Source organism: Eschscholzia californica, unplaced genomic scaffold (assembly GCF_041429995.1).
Source record: "Eschscholzia californica isolate CP2 unplaced genomic scaffold, dmEscCali1.0.p SCAF_5, whole genome shotgun sequence".
Lineage (NCBI taxonomy): Eukaryota > Viridiplantae > Streptophyta > Magnoliopsida > Ranunculales > Papaveraceae > Eschscholzia > Eschscholzia californica.
In genome coordinates this window covers 49,836,738-49,856,625 of record NW_028238472.1, presented here as the reverse complement: position 1 = coordinate 49,856,625, position 19,888 = coordinate 49,836,738, and the positions used below count along the sequence as shown (strand labels likewise).

General features: G+C 35.3%; 2 protein-coding genes and 1 long non-coding RNA gene across 7 annotated transcripts; 2 read left to right on the top strand and 1 right to left on the bottom strand.

Annotated features, from left to right (window-relative positions):
• Window positions 1-250: 250 nt before the first annotated feature.
• On the bottom strand, window positions 251-5,422 carry LOC147540164 (LUC7 N terminus domain-containing protein). Of its 5 annotated transcripts, XR_015226013.1 has the most exons (10): window positions 4,822-5,422; window positions 4,566-4,694; window positions 4,426-4,465; window positions 1,932-2,007; window positions 1,638-1,838; window positions 1,348-1,554; window positions 834-1,258; window positions 668-737; window positions 491-576; window positions 251-379 (listed from the first exon to the last, which is right to left on the bottom strand). XR_015226013.1 is itself a non-coding variant. In XM_086643510.1 (8 exons), exons 1-7 carry the CDS (start codon window positions 4,862-4,864, stop codon window positions 881-883), a joined length of 1,074 nt encoding a protein of 357 aa, XP_086499636.1. In that variant the 5' UTR covers window positions 4,865-5,422; the 3' UTR covers window positions 251-737; window positions 834-880. The 5 variants fall into 5 exon arrangements, 2 of the variants coding, with proteins under 2 accessions (XP_086499636.1, XP_086499635.1); XR_015226012.1 differs by having other exon boundaries at window positions 251-576; XR_015226011.1 differs by having other exon boundaries at window positions 491-1,258.
• A 3,761-nt stretch (window positions 5,423-9,183) lies between these two features.
• LOC147540163 (peroxidase 47-like) lies at window positions 9,184-12,243 on the top strand. Its single transcript, XM_086643508.1, has 4 exons — window positions 9,184-9,601; window positions 10,281-10,469; window positions 10,903-11,065; window positions 11,699-12,243. Exons 1-4 carry the CDS (start codon window positions 9,371-9,373, stop codon window positions 12,094-12,096), a joined length of 981 nt encoding a protein of 326 aa, XP_086499634.1. The 5' UTR covers window positions 9,184-9,370; the 3' UTR covers window positions 12,097-12,243.
• A 792-nt stretch (window positions 12,244-13,035) lies between these two features.
• On the top strand, window positions 13,036-14,668 carry LOC147540162 (uncharacterized). The gene is made up of 2 exons (XR_015225786.1): window positions 13,036-13,215; window positions 13,501-14,668. It is a non-coding gene; the product is annotated as an uncharacterized LOC147540162 (long non-coding RNA).
• The last annotated feature ends 5,220 nt before the right edge of the window (window positions 14,669-19,888 follow it).

Here is a 19,888-nt window from a genome sequence, read left to right as displayed (position 1 = left end):
TACAAAATGGCAAACGATAAACAACCAGTTGTGAAATAGTCAAAGAATTTCTTTTATAGAAATATGTCAATTATTATTCATGTTTCCTTCATCTAAACAATGCCAATGATTTATTTGACAGACTGTTTAGAATCCACAAAATTACTTCCCCACTTCCAAAATCTGCAAATATAAAATCACTAAAATCGACACCACTTTGTTTAGAGGTGCTAGATTAGCCCATGGTGGAATTTTCATTTACGGAAACTAATTTGCAAGCACAGCTTAAACTGCAGATTCATTATAATTTGTTAAGTTCTAGGTTACAATTCCGAAAATTTTGATGACTGGACAAGCCTATGAGTTTTTGGTTTTGGTTTCGGTTATCACCTAGCCACATCTGATATGATGTTAAGAAGAAAAGAGAAACGAAACCTTAGCTGAGAAAAAACATTAGTCTACGACAGCGGCTTTGTTTAACTCATGGCAAATCTCAAGATTTATGGGTTACCTTTCGATTGAGAGAAGAACCATGCTTCTCCATCTGCAGCAGATCCACTGAGCAAATATATAACATAATGCCCCAGGAAAGCAGTTCTGAAACAAGTGCTGACATAGAACAGCATAAAGAATGTGTGAACCTAACCAAAATGTTAGAACAAGGCAACGACAACATCATAATACCTACCTCAACCCTTTGTCCTCTTAACAGTAGTACGATTGAAGGAGATGATATATAGTATATAGTCTCAATAGAGCTGTGAGATGACAAAAGCAAAGTTTCATCTAGAATCATGTTCTTACTTTGAACTTCATAAACAAACTTTTCAGAAGTCTGAGATAGAAACGTCTACCTCTTTTCGGTTTCGAAGCTTGGATATCTATCCACACCCACGGTACACTAATACGGGCGAACCGGGCTTCTAGATGACCTCCTGTGACCATGCCGAACAGGAGAACGTGACCTGCTCCTTTCCCATCCCCTCGATTCCTTGTTTCCACTTCTCTCGTGATACCTGTCCCTTTCTCTGTCCCCATCTCTTCCATTTCTATGATTGTTATACTTCCAGTCTCTCCCCCTTCCACCATCCCTGTTTCCTCTACCAACCGAATCTCGTTCTCGGTGTCGATCTCGTTCACGGTCATGATATCTGTCTCTCTCACCTGAGTTACTTCGTTTACTTCTATTCTCAATTTCTTTCTCTCTTTGCTTTCTTCGTTCTTCTGCTTCTTTCTCCCTAGCCAGTCTTTCCTCTTCCCTTGCTTTCTCTTTTGCTTCCTGTGTAATAAATCGAAGTTGTCATACTCAAAGTTTATTAAAGATTTAAAGCTAAATTCAGCATTCGAGGCTCCATAAATTTTTTTTACCTTGTACTCGCTAATGAAATCCCGTACCATGCCGTAACCAATATGCTGCTTGCCTGTAACATGAGACTGTGTCCTCTCTGCTGCATCATTTGCTACAAGGAAAGAACCACATATCTCACACAAAGCCATCTTCTTCTCCTGTGTCAGTAAAAGTTTGTCATTCTGTGGTTGGGTCAAGTTAGTCTTCTCAACATTCAACAGCTCTACCTGCAAAAGAATGCCAAAATCTTTCAAATTTGCTGTTTTTTGTCATCAATTTGAAACAAGGTAGTGGTAAATATTTGCAGTACCATTCTCATGAGGGCCTCAGCCTCGTCAACCTTGCCAGCTTCACCAAGGGTTTCCACTTGCTCCAACAGTTTTTTTATCTTCTCTTCTAGCACAGATAGTTGCTCAGATTTCTCACCAGGTACTGGACCAGGGGGTGGAACTTCAACCTCTTGAGCTAGGCGTTCCCGACCTCGCCTAACTTTTCTATCCAAGTCCATTACCTAGGGGAAAGAAATAGAAAAGAATGTCAAGTCATAAAGCCATCATCTACAGACTACAGTAACCAAGAAAGAGATAGATATTAGCACACTCACCAGTCTCTCACAAAACTGAGCAAGTTCAGCTTCAAACTTGGGCACATGTGTGTCGTGCCTAGGTGACTTCTCAAAGCTATGAAAAAATATGCCAAACTCTCATTAGTAACAATTAATAATTCATTTCCACAAAATATAGCAAACATGTAGGAAACTAAAATCTGACTACTCTCATCCACGATCTACCAACAAAATCCCATGCAGGGAGATATCAATATAACATGGGCACAAGTACCATATCAGTGTTTTATACTGGTACGAGGTTGCAGAGATGACAACTAAGAAAACACAAAAACATGAACACGATAATATATACGTAGGTACTGCCTTATTGGGGTCAATTCCGAACCAATTGATACTATTAATTCCTAATTGCTCTTGGTTCATGGAATAGAAGACCCATCCATATTTCCATGATACATGATTACTTGTTCTCTGACAAAAAAAACTTAATTTCAAGCTTCCAAATTTTCCATTGCAGGTCACAAATTTTTCATTGCAGGTAACGAGATTCAAAAACCATGCTTCACAAATATCATGCCTAAGCATTTCTAGCTTCCAAATTTTCCATTGCAGGTCATACATATAAGGAAAAAGGGAAAATAATTAAGCACAGGAAATGCGAAATAACCAACATCGTCAAGAGTAAGTAGCTGTGGAACCATCACAAATAGTTCAGAACAATGTTCTTAAACATGAACTGCAGGCCAGTCACTGCAATGGATTAGGAGTGAGGACCGTGGGGCCTGAACGTTCAGCTTCATGTCGTCCAATAGAAGCCTTATACGCATGTCAAAATATGAACACAAGAATACCAAACAGAAGACTAACTGGATAGGTATATTCACTCAAATCATATGAAAGCATAGTCAAGAGGAAAAGAAAAATAAGGCAAAAATAAATTGATCCAGGCATTGTCTTTGTTACAACCTACAAAAGAGGCATACATTTTTTTACATTCTAGTTGAAAAGGCAAATGTTATAAGCATGGAGATCTTATCACTATAAATATACTACAAGCCTACTTAGAGAACTTGTAGAAAGGTAGGCATCAACATCATTTTGTATGATGTATCGTACTAACTATCGCTTAGGTTCCAAATTATACTGCATTACTACTAAAATGTTCGAAAGTAAAAACATAACCCTCAAGTCTTAAAAGGGAACGTAAGCGCATATGTAGCCCACCAAGCTATAATTATACACTTATCGCCTTTAATCTGCACAAGTCACATTTTCTCTTCAAAGATCTTATAGAAACTGCCAATGATCGTTTCATGATTGAATGTTTACATCTAAACAGAGACACAAAACGAAAAGGAACTCAACCTGAAGACATATAGAGTCAATCACCACACTAAATTATATAGCTTTAATATTTTTAAGGGACTGAACATATAGCATGCCAGAACTGTACTGACTACTGTATAGTAAAATACATACTACATGGCATTAGATATTTTTAAGAGACTAAATACTGTACCATCTTCATTATCCTGAATAGAAAGCACCACTTCCCCAAGACTTATAGAGTCGATGTTAAAAAAGTGTTTTGCGGCCTCAATGCGGTTTTCTTTGACAATATGAGGCGGTGCCTCGAGGCGGTAAAGAGGTGTAGCTTCAATCTCATATATTCTAATATAGTAATGGTATTTTATTCTATTAATAGTATATTTTATTGAATTTGTTTGTAGTATCATAGCAACTAAGTTTCTTGATAATGAAGTCGAGGGATATGACTGCTTTCGGTCACCTTTGACCTTTTGACTATCTCTCCAAGTAAAGAAAAGAGAGGAAAGAACTACAAAACCGAGGCGTAAGTTTTGTTGCGGTACACCTATACTTTGCCTCGAGGTGCGCATCGACGCACATCTTATGCGCCTTCTTACACATTGTACAGAGTTAACCGCAACCTTAAAAATCTATACTGTTTGGTATTTGACAAAGGAGGAAGAGTCTAATTATTCTCTTTGTGACAGGATCTGATCGAAGTGCTAGATCAGTTACCTCAAATGAAAAAACCTGCAACAGCCAGAACTTCAAAATTCCAAATGTCTATTTAGCTTAGGACGCCTTTAACTCAATATAAGTTCCATCCTACACAACATATAGCAGGTAACTTGCTTAAAAACATCTACGAAACTAAAGAAGAAATCGTAAACAACAAGGGATGTTAAATAAAATGACACATTAATCGGATAGAGAAAACTCGGGCAAAATAGGAACACTTAAAGCTCTCGTTATTCGATTATGTACCTGTAGCACCACAACTTACAATGCCACAAGTACAAAAAAAAAAAAAAACACTTCCACCGAAATATGACGAAACTCAAAACAGTTAATCATAAAATCAGTAGAGCATTTAACATGATCGGGAAGATTAGGTTAGGAAACCCCAAGAACCAGTTGACTACAGTAGTAGAAACCCAGATTTAAAAAGACATAGACAAGACATTATACACAAATATTCAAGCAAACTTTAAAGTTTAATTACCTTTCCTTAAGTTTCTGATCATGTATTTTAGGGCAAGGTCCTGAAAAGACAAACAAGATATGTCAAAGCTAATTACAATCAAAATTAAACACAAATTATGATGCGAATAAATCATCAAAAAGGGGATAATGAAATTATACCTAGGTCACTTTTAGTGTTGACGAACAGATCATGAGGGCAAAATCTGATCATATAGCAACCACAGACCTCCTTATCATCCCAGCGAATTTCCTTGTATCCCTTTCTTTCTTCTTCGGTAAGATTACGAGCTGAAATAAACATAATGAAACATGAGGAATCAATTAACTAAACCCTAAAAAAAAGTAATACTTTAACATTCAGTTGAAGAACAAGTTGATAGAGAGAGAGAAACTAGTGAAAAGATGATGAAAGTACCAGCTCCCATGAGTTCATCGAGCAAAGCCCTTTGAGCATCCATGACTAAGGAGTTGGAATCTGAGAGAATTGAGATAGAAATTGAGGAGGAGAGAGAAAGAAGTAAGAGAAGAAGAAGAAGAAGTAGTTGGTGTGAATTTGGGGGAAATAGTTTATGAGGTATCTAGGGTTTCACTCGCGGACATTATCAATTGGGCAAACCGTGAAACAGACCAGATCACCAGAGGTTTCGTAGTTGGAGAGCGCCCCCATTTTGGTTAACCGCGCAGTAGTTTTTGTCAAATGGCGCCCCTTTCCTTCGGACTCTCTCTCCATTGAAAATTTGCCTTCACAGGTGCAACAACTTTGCCTTGTTAGTTTTGGTGCTTCTAGGAAAGATTGTTGTTGTCTGGGGCGGGCCAACACACCGCCCCTCAGCCCCGGCTTGCCTATTCATGGTTGTGCCGCGACGATTGGTCATTGTTGTGTTTGCACACGACATAGCTAAGTGTTGTGTTGTCGGTGCGTCCAACTCCTAAACCCGTTGTGTTTTCTAGTTGTCGTGCTGACACACAACACGCTAGCCAATACTACTTGTTCGAAACAAGTGTTAACAAATCATAAGTTTCGAACCATAGCCTTGGAACTTTTGACACCTAAATCTTGAAAATTATAAGGAATCCCTTTTATCTTATCCAACCCCATATGCTACTTGACTTGGTCCACTCAATTGAATTATGACTTCGCTAAACTCCAAAAATAATAAGGGAGATTTTATAGGCGATGTACTTAAATGCAATCTCGCTAAAGACAATCCCGCGTATTATAGCCAATGTACTCCATAGAAGGCAATGCCTAAGTTCAGTTTGACCTAACGGCACAAATGACGTCGATAGGTCAACGCTTAAGTCAAAATTTTGATATAACCCCTCACTCCGAAATAAGAAGAAAAAAACTCTATCTTCACAACTGCTTCATCTTCTTCGTCACTTACTTCTCCTTATTCTTCTTCAAATCTCTCTCATTCTCTCTCTCTCTCACCCCCCCCCCCCCCCCCTCTCTAAATTCTTGAACAACTTATCATACTTACTCTCCTCTTCATCGCTCTCTCATTTTCTCTATCTTAGTTTTCTCGATCGTCCATAAAACAGAGGAACCCCTAGAATTTGGAAGATTGATTTATCTTCGAAAACTCGGTTTCAAAACTTCATTTCTGTACTTGATGTTGCTTGGAGTGTTCATTGAAGTCTTTCTACGAGCCATTTTAGTCTAGAGTTCAACCAATCTCAAGAAAGAAGAAAACCCCCAACTTTAGAGATAGAATCTTGCCTAGAAATCGTTTCGATGTAGTCTTTTGACGTTTTCCCTACTTTTCTGGAACTTCTTCACCTATGGTGGTTTGGAACAAATACGGTTTCTCTTGCACTTCGAGTTTAAGGGGAAGAACATAATGGGTTCATGCACAAAATCGGTGTGGTCAACCCGTTTCAGAGCTCGTTGGTGACCAATGACTTTGATGATTCCAATAGGTGGCTAATACGTGGACAATCGATTTTTATATACGGACAACTATTTTCGGGTCTGATGCGAGTCAAATAGGTTTGACTTGGTTGACTTTAGTTTAATAAGGGAACAACTCCATAAAACTTCAAATATTAACAGATTCGATATCAAGATAGGAATCAACAACAAAAGCTCCAACAAGAGGAAGCAACCCCAAACCAGACATTAACAATAAATAGTAGTTTTTCCAAGAGAAACATGGAGATAAGTTACGAGGTTTGAGGATATCCCACAAAAAGCAAAACCCTCAGAAATTTGAACTCCAATAACTAAACCAGCAGATCTCCATCTACCAAACTTGTTTCTATTATCTTCATAAAAAAAAAAACTTAGTTTCTATTAAATCACTCTCCTTTTCTTGTAATCATCTACCAAAGTTGTATACACCTCTCCCTTGTTTTGCAATTTTGTTTCACAAGACATCCATTATTAACTTTTCCACCGTCCAATCAACTACTTACCACAATCTGTTCTTTGTCCCTAATTTACTCCGCCAAACCAGTCATGGATGATGATGGTGTGAAAGTCAACTCTCTAGGGTTAGTGGACGATCGAGAGCTGGGGTTGAAGAGTTCACGCTATCTTTATTTTCAGTTTCAGACTGGAAGAGAGAGAGAAAAACTTAGATCTAAAATCTTCTGAATTTTAATGGTTTCTAGGTTTTGAAATGTTCAAAAATTGATTTCTAGATTTTATAAATTTTAGGGGATCTTACGATTAATGAAGATTCCCTTAGTATGATGCAATAATCATCAATGTTTATTCAAAAAATTTCTCTCTCTACAAATGTGAGTGTTGGTGATGAAGGAGTAGAAGAAGAAGACCAAGTTGAGGTTTATGGAAAAAATAGAGTTGTCCTCTTAAAAGTTGTTGCCCATATAAAAAAATTTAAATTTTCTAGTTGTCTACATAAAATAGTTGTCCATATAAGAAAAATGGTTGTCCACGTATTGCTCACCTTCCAATAAGGTGAAGATAGTGTTTAGGGATTTGGGTTTGGAGATCTACGGTTTGTTTTAGTTCAGATATTGGAGAGAGAACAAAAAAAGTGTGTGAAAAAACCGTCAAACTTGATTTTTGTACCAAGTTTGAGGGTATTGCCTTTCACCAAGCTGGTCATAAGGAATTGACCAAGTCAAGCTTGCCAAAGACAATGCCTATGAAACTTCCCAAATACTAGAAGATGAAGATGAAGATGAAGACGAGAATAAAGATGAAATTAATTGAGAAGAAAGAAAGATAAAATGAGACAAAACTTGATCCTCAAATCCTGAACCTTTAATTTCGAGAGTTGGTGAGGATCCGAATCTCTCTCTCCTCAGTCTTCATCTCTTTAGTTAGTATATTTTCTCTTTTCGTCTTTGTTTCTCCAGATAAAACGAGATTACTATAGTATCTTATTGAGGCCTGAGTGCGCATTTTTCTTATATGTTTTTATAGCAATTGAGATTGTATTGGTAGGACGTCTAAAAAATTTACTTGGGTAACTCTCCTTATCTTATTCTTTCTATTCAATATGTTTTCAACTACAACCTACCCCTTCATTTGACTCGGAATGATTATACCCCCATTGACCAAATATGACTTTACTAATCCAAAAATCCGAAGAGGTAAGTTCGATAATTAATCAGCGAAGGAGGTAAACTCAGTTACCAATTAGTGTTGAGAGAATATAATATGAAACTGTTATATAAATAACAAACATCAACTAGAATGAAGGATTATACAAAGATTTAACAATATTATAACCTAAACTATCTACAAAATTGATCAATAACATTAGAACAAACTCCTAGCTAGGGTTCTATTTATGGAAAGTGAAAGCAATTTGGTGTAAGGGAGAAGAAGGAATGTAATGAATGATATACTATAATTCATAACCAAATGGATAGATTATAGGCGTGCAATGAAGTTGTGGTTTTGAAGTACTCACCATCATTTCTGTTTTTTTTATTTGTGAGACGCGTAAACTGCACTAAGAATAAAGTTATGTTTTTATATTGTCCTTGACCTAATTTGTGGCTAGCTAGATATCAAAACAAACCAACTTCCACTTCTTAAAAGATGAAAACGATTGATTGATGGAGTTCTAAGTCAAAATGGGAACCAGCTCCATTTAACACCACCACTACCACCATCACTATCCTCTTCCACCTCCCCCTTGTATTCACCTTTTTCACTATAGTACAATTGGTCCATCCACACCAAGTCATTAGTCCCTTCACTGTAATTACTCTATTTACTCTATGTTTTAATGTTTTATTGTAATTACTCTATTCGAAGTTGTACTTAGGTTGTCCCTCGCTTTAGTCAGGGGTCCATTTGTAACTAATTATTACAATTTGGCAAGGCGGTTTCTTAACTTGCCCTGCCAGAACCTAGGCTAGAACCCGGCGGTGACATTTTACATGTCTTCATTTGGCTCTTTTATGTACGTACCCTATTTTCATAAATGGCCCTTTTAAGTTTGATCCATATGTTATGTGCAATTTATATTGGCTAGACCAGCGCACCCCGACTCAAATCCTCGGTCTGCCCTTGCCTGTTGGCCCTTTTGAGCAATTCCAGCCGACAAGATCATACAATACAATTTCTTCAATTAACCCTAATTAGTTTAGTGGAGTGGCATAATTGAAATCAGATCACTACTCTAACCCTAATAATTATATAGTATAATCTAGTGAGTAATGACATGCAAAGATGTTAATCAAGTATTGGTCGAATTCGCCCATGCAAAATCATACTTAACTTAATTTAGAGTCAAAATGATTAATTTTAGTGTGGGTAAACTATTTAAGATAATCTTTTCCTTAGCTAGGTGGACACAATAATAATGCACCACTAACACTCTCTCTCTCTCTCCACTCTCTAGTATATATGTAGTTACATCTCTTCTCTTTTCTTTCTACATCTTTCAACATTCTCAAAATCCTTAATTAGGAGTACATTTTAGAAGAGCTAGAAATCTAAAGAGAGAGAGAGAGAGAGTTAGGTGATTAAGACTAAAATGGAGAGAAGAAGGATTAGTTCAAGTTTGGTAGTGTGGTGTTTGTTAATAGGAGTTTTATTAGTGAAGTCAAGAATTGGGGTAGTAGATGGATTAAGCATGGGTTATTATATAATGAGTTGTCCATTAGCTGAAATATTTGTGAAGAATACTGTTAATAGAGCTTTACAATATGATCCTACTCTTGCTGCTGGTCTTGTTAGAATGCACTTCCATGATTGCTTTGTTGAGGTATATATATAATTAAACCAACGGACTCACTCTCTCTTTTACATAATTCTCATGAATTTTCTTGATGGAAAATGTCACTATGTCCAACCAAATTCCGGCCAGGTACGTAGCCCGACAAGATTTAGTGAGAGAAATAAACTTATTGGCCGGACGATATTTTGGTCGGACATAGTATCTCCCTTTACATTTAATGGTGTGTTTGAATGAAGAAATATCAGCCCTTCGATAATTTAGCTAGTCCATTTATTTTTCATTGTTTTTCACATGTATAGAACTAGAGAAATGTTTGAAGTACATCCTCATTGATTTCCTCGTGCACCGTCTATCATATGTGGATAATAAAACAATGGGCAATATAGTCTTTACGTACCCAATACCCTTCGAATAGTATAAAAAGATGATACTCCGTATTATTTTTTTGTCTTATTCAAGGCAGTAAGATGGGTGGTAAACAAGAGTGCACCTCTTGTCTTAGACTCTATCAAAACCTGCAAATTGTGCATATTTGTGCAAACAATGGTGCAAATCATATATGATGCATCTGAAACCTACAAAAACTGATGGATCTTCAAAGGGAGTTTTGGCCCATTTTCCCATTTATCCATTTATCATATGTTATATTAATTGCACTAGAAGATGTGACTAACATATAACTCTACATAATATATTATGAAATTAGGGTTGTGATGGATCAGTACTACTAGAATCAACAAAGGATAACAAAGCAGAGAAGGACTCCCCAGCAAATTTGAGCCTAAGAGGGTTCGAAGTCATTAACGACATAAAGGAGCAAATAGAGGATCAATGTCCTGGTGTTGTTTCTTGTGCTGATATTGTTGCTATGGCAGCTAGAGATGCTGTTCTCTGGGTATGTATTACAATCTTGTGTTGAAACTCTTTTTAAAGTGTGAAGATGTATGTCTATGTATCCACTTGAGAGAGTCGGATTGGAATCTTATCGTTTTAAAAAGATGTCAATCTTCTTTAATTAATCAATCAATCTTCTTCAAAAGGGGTTTTAGTTAGAAACTAAAAGAAGCATTTTTCTAAAAACAATCCGTCACGAACAAAAGAGTGGGGTTGCGCCCTAGTTGTACACTCCCTTCGTTCTATGAACCCTTGTTGATTATGAACTTCGTTCGTGAAGGAACCGGGCGACTCCCACCCTTTCTTCGAAAGTGAAGGGTAAGCCTTTCGGAGAATCGGAGGCATGTATACTAATGGATGGTTTTAGTTGGTTAAAATACTGTTTCCTAGAGTTTTATCTCAAACATTTATATATTTTTTGGTAACTGGTGCAGTCGGGGGGGCCAATATATGACATACCAAAAGGAAGGAAAGATGGAAGAAGGTCAAAGATAGAGGACACTATGAAGCTGCCTCCTACCTTTTTCAACAGCTCCCAACTCATCACCTTGTTCTCTCAGCATGGTCTTACTGTTCAAGATATGGTTGCTTTATCTGGTAATTAACTACATTCTTGTATTTCTTGGCGTGTCTAATCTCTTACGAAGGATACCACACCTTTTTTCCCGCGCAATGTGGGATTAGGTTGCATAAAGTAGTACGTATTGGTGTTAGTCTCACATTAGTAGCAAGTGTGTCGAATTTACAAAGTTAGTTTCTGGGTAAGATAGGCTAGAGACCACTTTGGACCAAGTAAGGCCCATGGATCACATCTACAAATGGTATCATGAGCCTAAGTTTACCAAAGCTAGGTCCCATTGTAGAAGAGAAGACAGTCTTCCAAGTCTAATGTGCGAGAAGAAAGATTGTTGGAATGTTAGTCCCACATCGGTTGTAGGCCGAGGTTACTTTATTAGAAGGCATTGTTTTTGTTGAAATGGGAAAGTAGAAAGCATGATATAATGAGCAACTACCATATCATTTTGATATTCACATTTCATGCATCTTCTCCCTCCGCGCAAGCACAGACCAGGCTCGAGTTGGCTTGGGCCAAGCCCGAGCCCGGTGCAGGTTGCGTCAGGTCAAGGTGGGGTCTAGACTGACCCACTTCACACCACTAATTATTTTTTCACAAATGAGACATATAACCTAAAGTAAAGTTGAAATTCAATCGGTTTGTTATGAAAATAGGTGCACATACGCTAGGCGTGACACATTGTTCCGCTTTCAAGAGCCGACTAAGCAAATTTGACTCAACAAACGACGTAGACCCATCTCTTGATTCAAATTTCGCAGCAAGATTATCAAAAATATGCACAACTGGTGATAGTACAGAAGTATCTTTCGACGAAACAAAAACAACTTTCGATAATAATTATTATAATGCATTAAGAAGAAAAGTTGGAGTACTTAGTTCTGATCAAACATTATTTGCTGGACCAAGAACAAGACCAATTGTGAATGCATATGCCATGAATGAAGCTATGTTTTTCATGGATTTTCAACAAGCAATGGTGAAGATGGGACTTATTGATGTTAAACAAGGCAATGAAGGAGAAGTAAGGCTTGATTGTCGTAAAATTAATTAATTAATTAATATCCGTGCTACTTTGTTGAATTAATTATATCTTAATTATTTAGTATAAGTTTTAGAATTTTCTTAAATGAATTGTTATGTGTTAATTATGGATTTATATTGATTGGAGTTTAATATTAGTATGTTTTAAAAATGTTAATACTGTTGTTGTAAAGCAGTCCCACATCGGTGGTATTATTCTTAGGAGGTTAATCACCCTTCCCTAGTGAAGTCTTTTAAAACCGTGAGGTCGTGTCAAAGCAGACAGAATCATTAGCAGTCCAAAAAGCTGGTCCGCACCATCCTATAACACGTTTTCATCACGATTCGTGTGATATGTTCTTGGGAGGTTGTATTGTAAAGCAAAAGTGTTTCCGGGGAATCCTTTGAGAGAACCAGTGAGAGAACTAGGGTTTTACATTTCGAAGAGTAAAGCAATTAGAGATTACAAGGAATCTTATATGGTCAACTTGAGTCAATAGTCAAGATCGAGTCAACAGGATGAAGTCAACAAATGCAGCCCATTTCAGCCCAGCTCGGTCACAACTCAGATATGCTAAGAGCACTCACCAACTGTTAAAGAAAAGTTAGTTTAAGTTAGTTAGCAAACTAACTTTTCTTTCAATTCAGTTTTTCTGTTTCTAGTAACAAACTTTTCTGTTATTTCTTTTCCTTTCTATCTCTATAAATAAAGGTTGTAAACAATTAGAAGATAATTGGAAATAAAATTTTAGAGTTCATGAAAACTTACATCCTTCTTCTGGAAACCAGACGAAGGTGTCTGGAAGAACCCGATCCAAACGAGTTTCCGAGAAGGTGTCTGGAGGAAAAGAAAAGAATTTGTTTCCACCCAAAATTTATTGCCCGAGAAACTTTGCTTATGAGATAGAGTAGAGATATAACTTAATGCCCTGAAAATGCTACGATTATGGTCCGAAAATAATTTGTTACTGCTTGTGCTTTTTGGCCTGATTATCTTCTCCAAATTTATAAAAGAAACCCCAGAATTGCCATAGTTTGTCTTGGACCTGCCGAGAAATAGAAGCTTCTTAATTAGGGGGTTTCACCGTATAAATTGAGTTGTTGGAACACTTTTTTCACACCGCCGATTTCTCTCTCTCTCTTTCGTTTTGTTTATTCAATTGATTGATTGTTCTTTGTTCATATATATGTACTTGTGAGTAATAGGAATTTCACTTTTTCTTTCATTACCTAGTTTCTTATAGCCATGCTTCAAAATCCTTCTTTCGATTCATCCATTGAATTGTTACTATAAGATAGTCTGATTTTGCTTCTCGATAAGATTCAAGCTAAACTTTTGTAGTTAGGTCAAGTTGAATCATATGGATTAATTTCCTTCTTTTTTAGTATTCTTTGTTGACATGTAGTAAATCCTAGTATTTAACTGATTTTGTAGTGTTTTTCATCTACTTCTTCTAACTATTATTGTCTTCTACAGTGTTTAAATGGCGGTCACGAAAGTGGGCGAGAATTTTAAACGAGAACTACAAGTATCTGATGCAGAAGCTTTTGAACATTATTATACGAGAGCTGCCGTTCGACGTCAGGATCGATTGATCGATTACTGGGATTATAATGACTTCTCCCAATGTTCAAAGTTACCCAAATTCATTTGCGACAAAATATGGATAATCGTTAATCGTAGGAAGAGTGAGACTGGTGTACTCATAGGACGGGAAGAATTTTTCGAAGCTCTTCAACTTATTAGTTTGGCACAGAAATATAAAAAAGAAGGATTATTAGTTGATTTTGCCAATAAACTATATGACGTAGATTGTTATGACATAGAGGTATTACCAATCTTGGATTTACCCAATGTACCTCCACCTGATATGAATATTATACCTTCACCAGATATTCACACTTTATCCCAACCATTAATTCGCTTAGATCCGTGTGGAGACCGAATCATATTTGCTCCAAAGGACTCATTTAGTAGAGAAGATGAAGTGTTATTCCCGACCAAAATTTTGTTATCGGTTAGGCCGGCTTTCAACTTATACTTATTTGCTGGAGAAAATCCATATTCTTTTCGTGGTAAGTGCTTCCCCCGCCTTACCATTCGTCTACCCGTAGAAGGACAGATGAAGGAGATGGTTTTCATACCTCCAACACATAGACGGGAGAACAGTCCCCAACTTGGAGCTATGAAAGAATGGGAAGATTTGCCCGAGGAGATACGAAAACTTGTAGTCAAGGAGTTACACCTTCACGATTTGCTTGAAACTGATTTCTAGAAGGTTTTGTTGAGAATTAGATCTTCCTAGCTACACATTACAATCAGCAAGTATTTCACCGTCATGGTATAATACTACTATACTAGTAGTTGTGATTGTTACGAAAATGTGGTTAAGAAAGATTTCTATGTGAGTTCATATTTACATTTTGAAACATACTTTAGTGTTCGGTTGCTTGTTCTTCTTATCAAATTTTATTCTGCTAGGAACATCTTTTTTCCGCCTTTTTCAGGAAAACTAATTCACCTACTGTATCATGTAGTGATGGTTTATTTTGATCTACTGTTTTTATTATATACGGATCTTATGGGATGAAGCAGTGAAAAAGTCACTCCGAATAAATATTAAAATAAAAAGATCAATGTTACCACATTTCTTCAATTTAGCATCAAAAGTGAAGAACCTAGTATAAAGAGCAGTTCTAATATCATTAGTGTTACAAATAGGACAATTCGACCATTGACAATCGACTACATAAGGCTTGACAAATACGACAATTTGAGCGTTACATTAGAGATGTATTTGGAAAATAGGAACTCGATAGTATCATCTAGATAAAAATCTCAATTAAGACCAACGATTCGAATTTTTTTCGACCTTTGCATAGAGATGCCATTAGAATTTCTTAGACAACTTAATTTTAACGAATAACTGCACGCTATATGCCTACTCACCAAATAAATAAAAAAGACAGCATGAAAACATTTAAAATTTCCTACATTGGAAATATCTTTATTTCTCTAAAGAAACAGCTAAACCGCTAATATATATTTTTTTTTTTGAAAGAACATTTTTTTGTTGAAAGAACATTTTGAGATTCTCAAAAGAACATCAGGAAAACACGACTTTCTACCCATAAAAGTTTATTGATTTGGGTACCTATGTCTACGCACCTCAATTTGGGTGTTGTTTGAAGATGTGTTTTGAAGAGGGGATGTCAATAATCTCATCCCGAAAAAAAAAATCAATTTAGACTTTTTTTTTTATAGAAGACGACTACGATCAACGTACGTCGAGATATTTGGCATTTGATACATTATAGATGTGATAAGCTCGATAACTGTCCACTCAAACATTAACAACACTGAGCGTATAGCCCAACAAAGACAATGGCCTGAAGCCCAACAACTTTATTAATACCTACATAATCCCAATTCGAACCTGAGACCTCCAGGGATTTCTGGAGTTTATGTCAACATCTTGGAACCACTTGGGCTACCAACTGTTGACAAATAAGACTTCACAAATAGGACAATTTGATGAAAAAAAAAGTCGAGTTTTGCATTGGAGATGCTCCAAGATTTCTCAAAGGTTTCTTAGAAAATTTTCTATTAAAAATTGGATGAAATTAAAAAAAAAAAAATTCAACTTTCCCACCTCAAAAGAAGCGGCCAATATATTTTTGGGTCCGTGGGTATATAGACCAAAATAATATTAAAAAAAGGTTTATGATCCAATCTTCCCAAAACATGGATATTTAATCCTTTTACATTATGGACTTAATAACCCATTCTTTATAAGATAACTACCGTCCATGTCCCTCCTACAAAAATCACGAGATTTTTAATTTTCCAGGGTGAATTTGGAATGTTTCTAATGTGGGCGCGATTTAGGGGATTTATAGCAGCTAACGTATAAATCCAAAATTGATTTTTCTCTATCTTCTAACCGTTTTGGAAAGCAAATCTATTTTCAAATCGATTCAAAACAAAAATCTTAACCAAATCAATTTTATCTCTCTTTACAGATTTGGAAATCAAATCAATTTTCTCTCTCTAACTATGTAAATTTTTTTCGATTCAAATCAATTTTCTCTCACTTAACTTTCAGATTTGGAAATAGTATATTTTCTAGGATCAATTTAGCGTGATTTGGGGGTTAATATACAAAACATATATATCACTTTCTCTCACTTAACTTTTAGATTTGGAAATAGTATATTTTCTGGGAACATTAAAAGCAACATTTGTTTTCGTTTTTACTCATACATAAATACATATCGAATACAAATTATGAAACAAATACGTAAACTACGTATTATTTATGACGGGGAAACCATCATTTGTCAAGTATATAACATAATTTATCAAATGTATGTGGGTCTTGTTCAATAAATTACACATAATTTCTTTTACATTACACATCCTTTACATTCTGTTACAAAAAAAAAGTACAAATTCTTCTCTGGTTCAAAAATGGTGTCCATCCATGTACTCTCCATTAGTTTCGTTGACTTACTTTGATTTGATGATTCTCTTTGAAATTTCATCTGGTATATCAAATCTACACACATAAATACACATACATTAAAGAAAAAAAAAAATCATATATTGTATTATAAACTACATGTACAGTTTCGTAAATTATGTATAATGTTTGTCAAATTTTGACAACATTTGAAGGTTTTGAGTAGTTTGGTAAACTTAACAAGGTTACTGTTTTGGGTGAAAAGTACACGTAATGGTAAATAAATAATACATAATTTATGTGCACTTATACGTAAATTATATACATAATGGTAAGCACATGAAGATATAGGTAAATTATATATACTTTATTGCAAAGTACACGAGATTTGATAGTAAAGCAAAGTATTTCTACTAATGAAATGAGTACTGTTTTGGTGTTAAAGCACGGATAATGTTTTATAAATTACCCATAATTTACAATAAATTATGGTAATTTACGATAAAGTACATGTACTGTAAATTCTGTTATGAGTAACCGTACGAAAGAACAAATGTTTCATAAATCCGTACGGATTGAAAACCAGATCTGAAGAAAAAAAATGAGAATATCATTAAGCTTAAATTACAAATCTAAAGATATCTGCTATGATGATTGATTGCAATAATGACAAACTCGAGTTGAAGGATTAAACATCAAGATAAAAAAACATAAATAAAATTTTAAGCGAGAGAAAGAAAATAAACATCAAACATTTGATTGTTTCTATGAATTAGTACAAAAAATCTTTGAAACTTATACTCAAAATCATATATGATCAACTTTAGAGAGAGAATCTGTTATAATAAACTGAAACATAATATAAAATCGTATAAAACAGAAAGTGTTTTACCTCATTAACGATGAAGAAAATGATTTCAGCAGCTCTAATGAAGATAAACAACGGAGCTTTTTACTCCTACTGTAATGAAGATGAAACAATGGAGGTTTGTACAGCTGCTGGTGAGTTTAATGGAGGTTTATTGGAGCTTTCGTTTTTAGAGAGAGAGAAAGTCTCCAGATTTCAGTTACGGAATATATTGAAGATGGAATTTACTTTGAATTTAAACGTGATTGGAGAGAGAATGTGGAGATAAAAATGAAAAAAAGATATTTTGGATTTTAGAATGTAAATCAGATTTTATATATAAAGAAGGTTAGTATAGGTATTATAAATTAATATGTAATCTAGGGATTTGTGTTTTCTCTCTAGATGAGACTAAAAGGACTAGATATACATTTATATTATTTTTTTGGTTTTGAAACCCTTTATAGGATTAGAGAGGACTATATCTGCTATTAGGACCCGTTTTTTGGGCTATAAGCCCAAAAATTCTATATTTTTTTATTCTCAAAAAACATTATATCACAAATAAACAGATAATGTGGCGATCTCAGCTAAATATTTAAGGTGACCAATATATAGACAATTAATATCTTATGCGGACAACAATTATGTGGTCAAATGGAACAATTAGAAATCTTATATGGACATCAGTTTTTTAAGTAGACATCACTATAATAAATCCAGGACGAGTCTTATACGAAACTCAGGATTAGATTAAGGAGGAGTCATATATAAAACTCAAAATTAAATTAAAGAAGAGTCTTATAATAAACTCAGAATTAAATGAAGGAAGAGTCCTATGTCATATGACTTATAATCTCATATGACATCCACTAGTAAACACTTAGGTAGCAATCAGGGCGGAGCCAGGATTTTGTTTTAGGCAGGGCTGGCTTAAATATAGTTTTGTGTATACAATTTTAAGTCATTACTAGTTGTGAAACATGATGGCATTTTTTGTGCAATACAATTGCTTATTTTATTATTTTACGATAATTTTTTTTTTTTACTTTATATCGTTAGACATACCTAAAGTTTGAGAAGCGAAAAAAAAATTGAAGTTAAATTTGTGACAAAAAACAAAAAAATCAATGACGTCAACTATTTTGTCTTACCAAGCAATTGAAATGGAATATGGTAGACATAACACGATAATTTCGCTAAGTAGGAGAGAGGCTTATGGTAGAGGTTGAAGTGACAATACAAAATAAAAGATGCACAAAGAGGAAAGATAAAAAATTCTCAACAAAAAAAAAAAAAAGAGGAAAGATAAAAAAAAAAAGGTAAAGAAAAGAGAAGAAGGACAAAAAAAGTGGGGTCTAAAAGAAAGTCTAGACATAATTGAGTGCCAAAACGACAGTTGGGTAAGTGTTAAGGGTAAAATCAGGATTTTGCTATAAGTTGGGGACCAAACAAGAATTACTCTTTATCAAAACCTCGGTGAAAAAGGTTAGAAAATAATGCTGAAGGATGGTTTTGAACCCTTGTCTCAATCATGTTAGGCAATAGTTTATCCAGCCGGGCTACTTATAAGTGTTGGTATTTTGGTGCGGAGATTACAAGAACTAATCCAGGCTATAGGTTTCGAACCCTTGTCTCAAGCATGTTAGGCAATTGGTTATCCAGCCGGGCTACTTCTTATAAGTGTTAGTGTTTTGGTGCGGAGCTTACAAGAACTAATCCAAGCTATAGCCTGGGTTAGTCTTCACATAGCTCCGCCCCTGGTAGCAATAATCCACAACAAGTATTATCTTTCACCATTCAAAACCAATCCCTCCCCCGCCTACTTGTGGATAAATCTATTATTATTAACCAGAGTTTATTGACAAGACAAAAAATTTTAATTGTCGTATATGTCCAGTTTGGTATATGTGCAAACAACTTATTTTAAGGGGTGTACTTGTGGAGCGAGTTTGTCTTCAATATTTGTCTTTCATTAATCATTTGACTTGTCTTCTATTAGGACTAGAGATGATGGGTTGGATTTGGTGTGAGAGATCCAAACATTTACTATTTTGTATGACTTGAGTACATTTGTAATATGGGGAAACTATTTATTATTATGACTTGAAATCTCTTGCACATAACATCGAGTAACAAACACGAGTAGCCATCAACAATGTTGTTGGTACAATTACAAATCATATGTTACATCGTATAATATAAGTATTTATTTTTTGTATAATTAGACTAATAATGATTGAGGTTATACGAAACTCATAATTAAATTAAAGACAAGTTTTATACAAAACTCAAAACTAAATTAAGGATGGTCCTATAATAAACTCAAAATTAAATCTAAGAGGAGTCTTATGCTAAATTTGAACTAAACTAAAGGGAACCCCTATCTTAAACTAACAAGAAACAAATAAGCCCTAGAAACGAGCGACACGAAAGTCCTGCTCTTCAGGCCCCCAAAATTGCTAATAGTTGGATGACCGAAAGCTCTTGCCAGGTAAGCAAAATTCCTCACT

Coding starts and splice junctions, on each gene's coding strand:
- LOC147540164 (XM_086643509.1), bottom strand. CDS start 4,864: ATGGATGCTCAAAGGGCTTTGCTCGATGAACTCATGGGAGCTG. Junction 4,695..4,821: donor CGATGAACTCATGGGAGCTG/GTACTTTCATCA, acceptor TGTTTATTTCAG/CTCGTAATCTTACCGAAGAA. Junction 1,259..1,347: donor ATTTCATTAGCGAGTACAAG/GTAAAAAAAATT, acceptor TTTATTACACAG/GAAGCAAAAGAGAAAGCAAG.
- LOC147540163 (XM_086643508.1), top strand. CDS start 9,371: ATGGAGAGAAGAAGGATTAGTTCAAGTTTGGTAGTGTGGTGTTTGTTA. Junction 9,602..10,280: donor TCCATGATTGCTTTGTTGAG/GTATATATATAA, acceptor TTATGAAATTAG/GGTTGTGATGGATCAGTACT. Junction 11,066..11,698: donor AGATATGGTTGCTTTATCTG/GTAATTAACTAC, acceptor TTATGAAAATAG/GTGCACATACGCTAGGCGTG.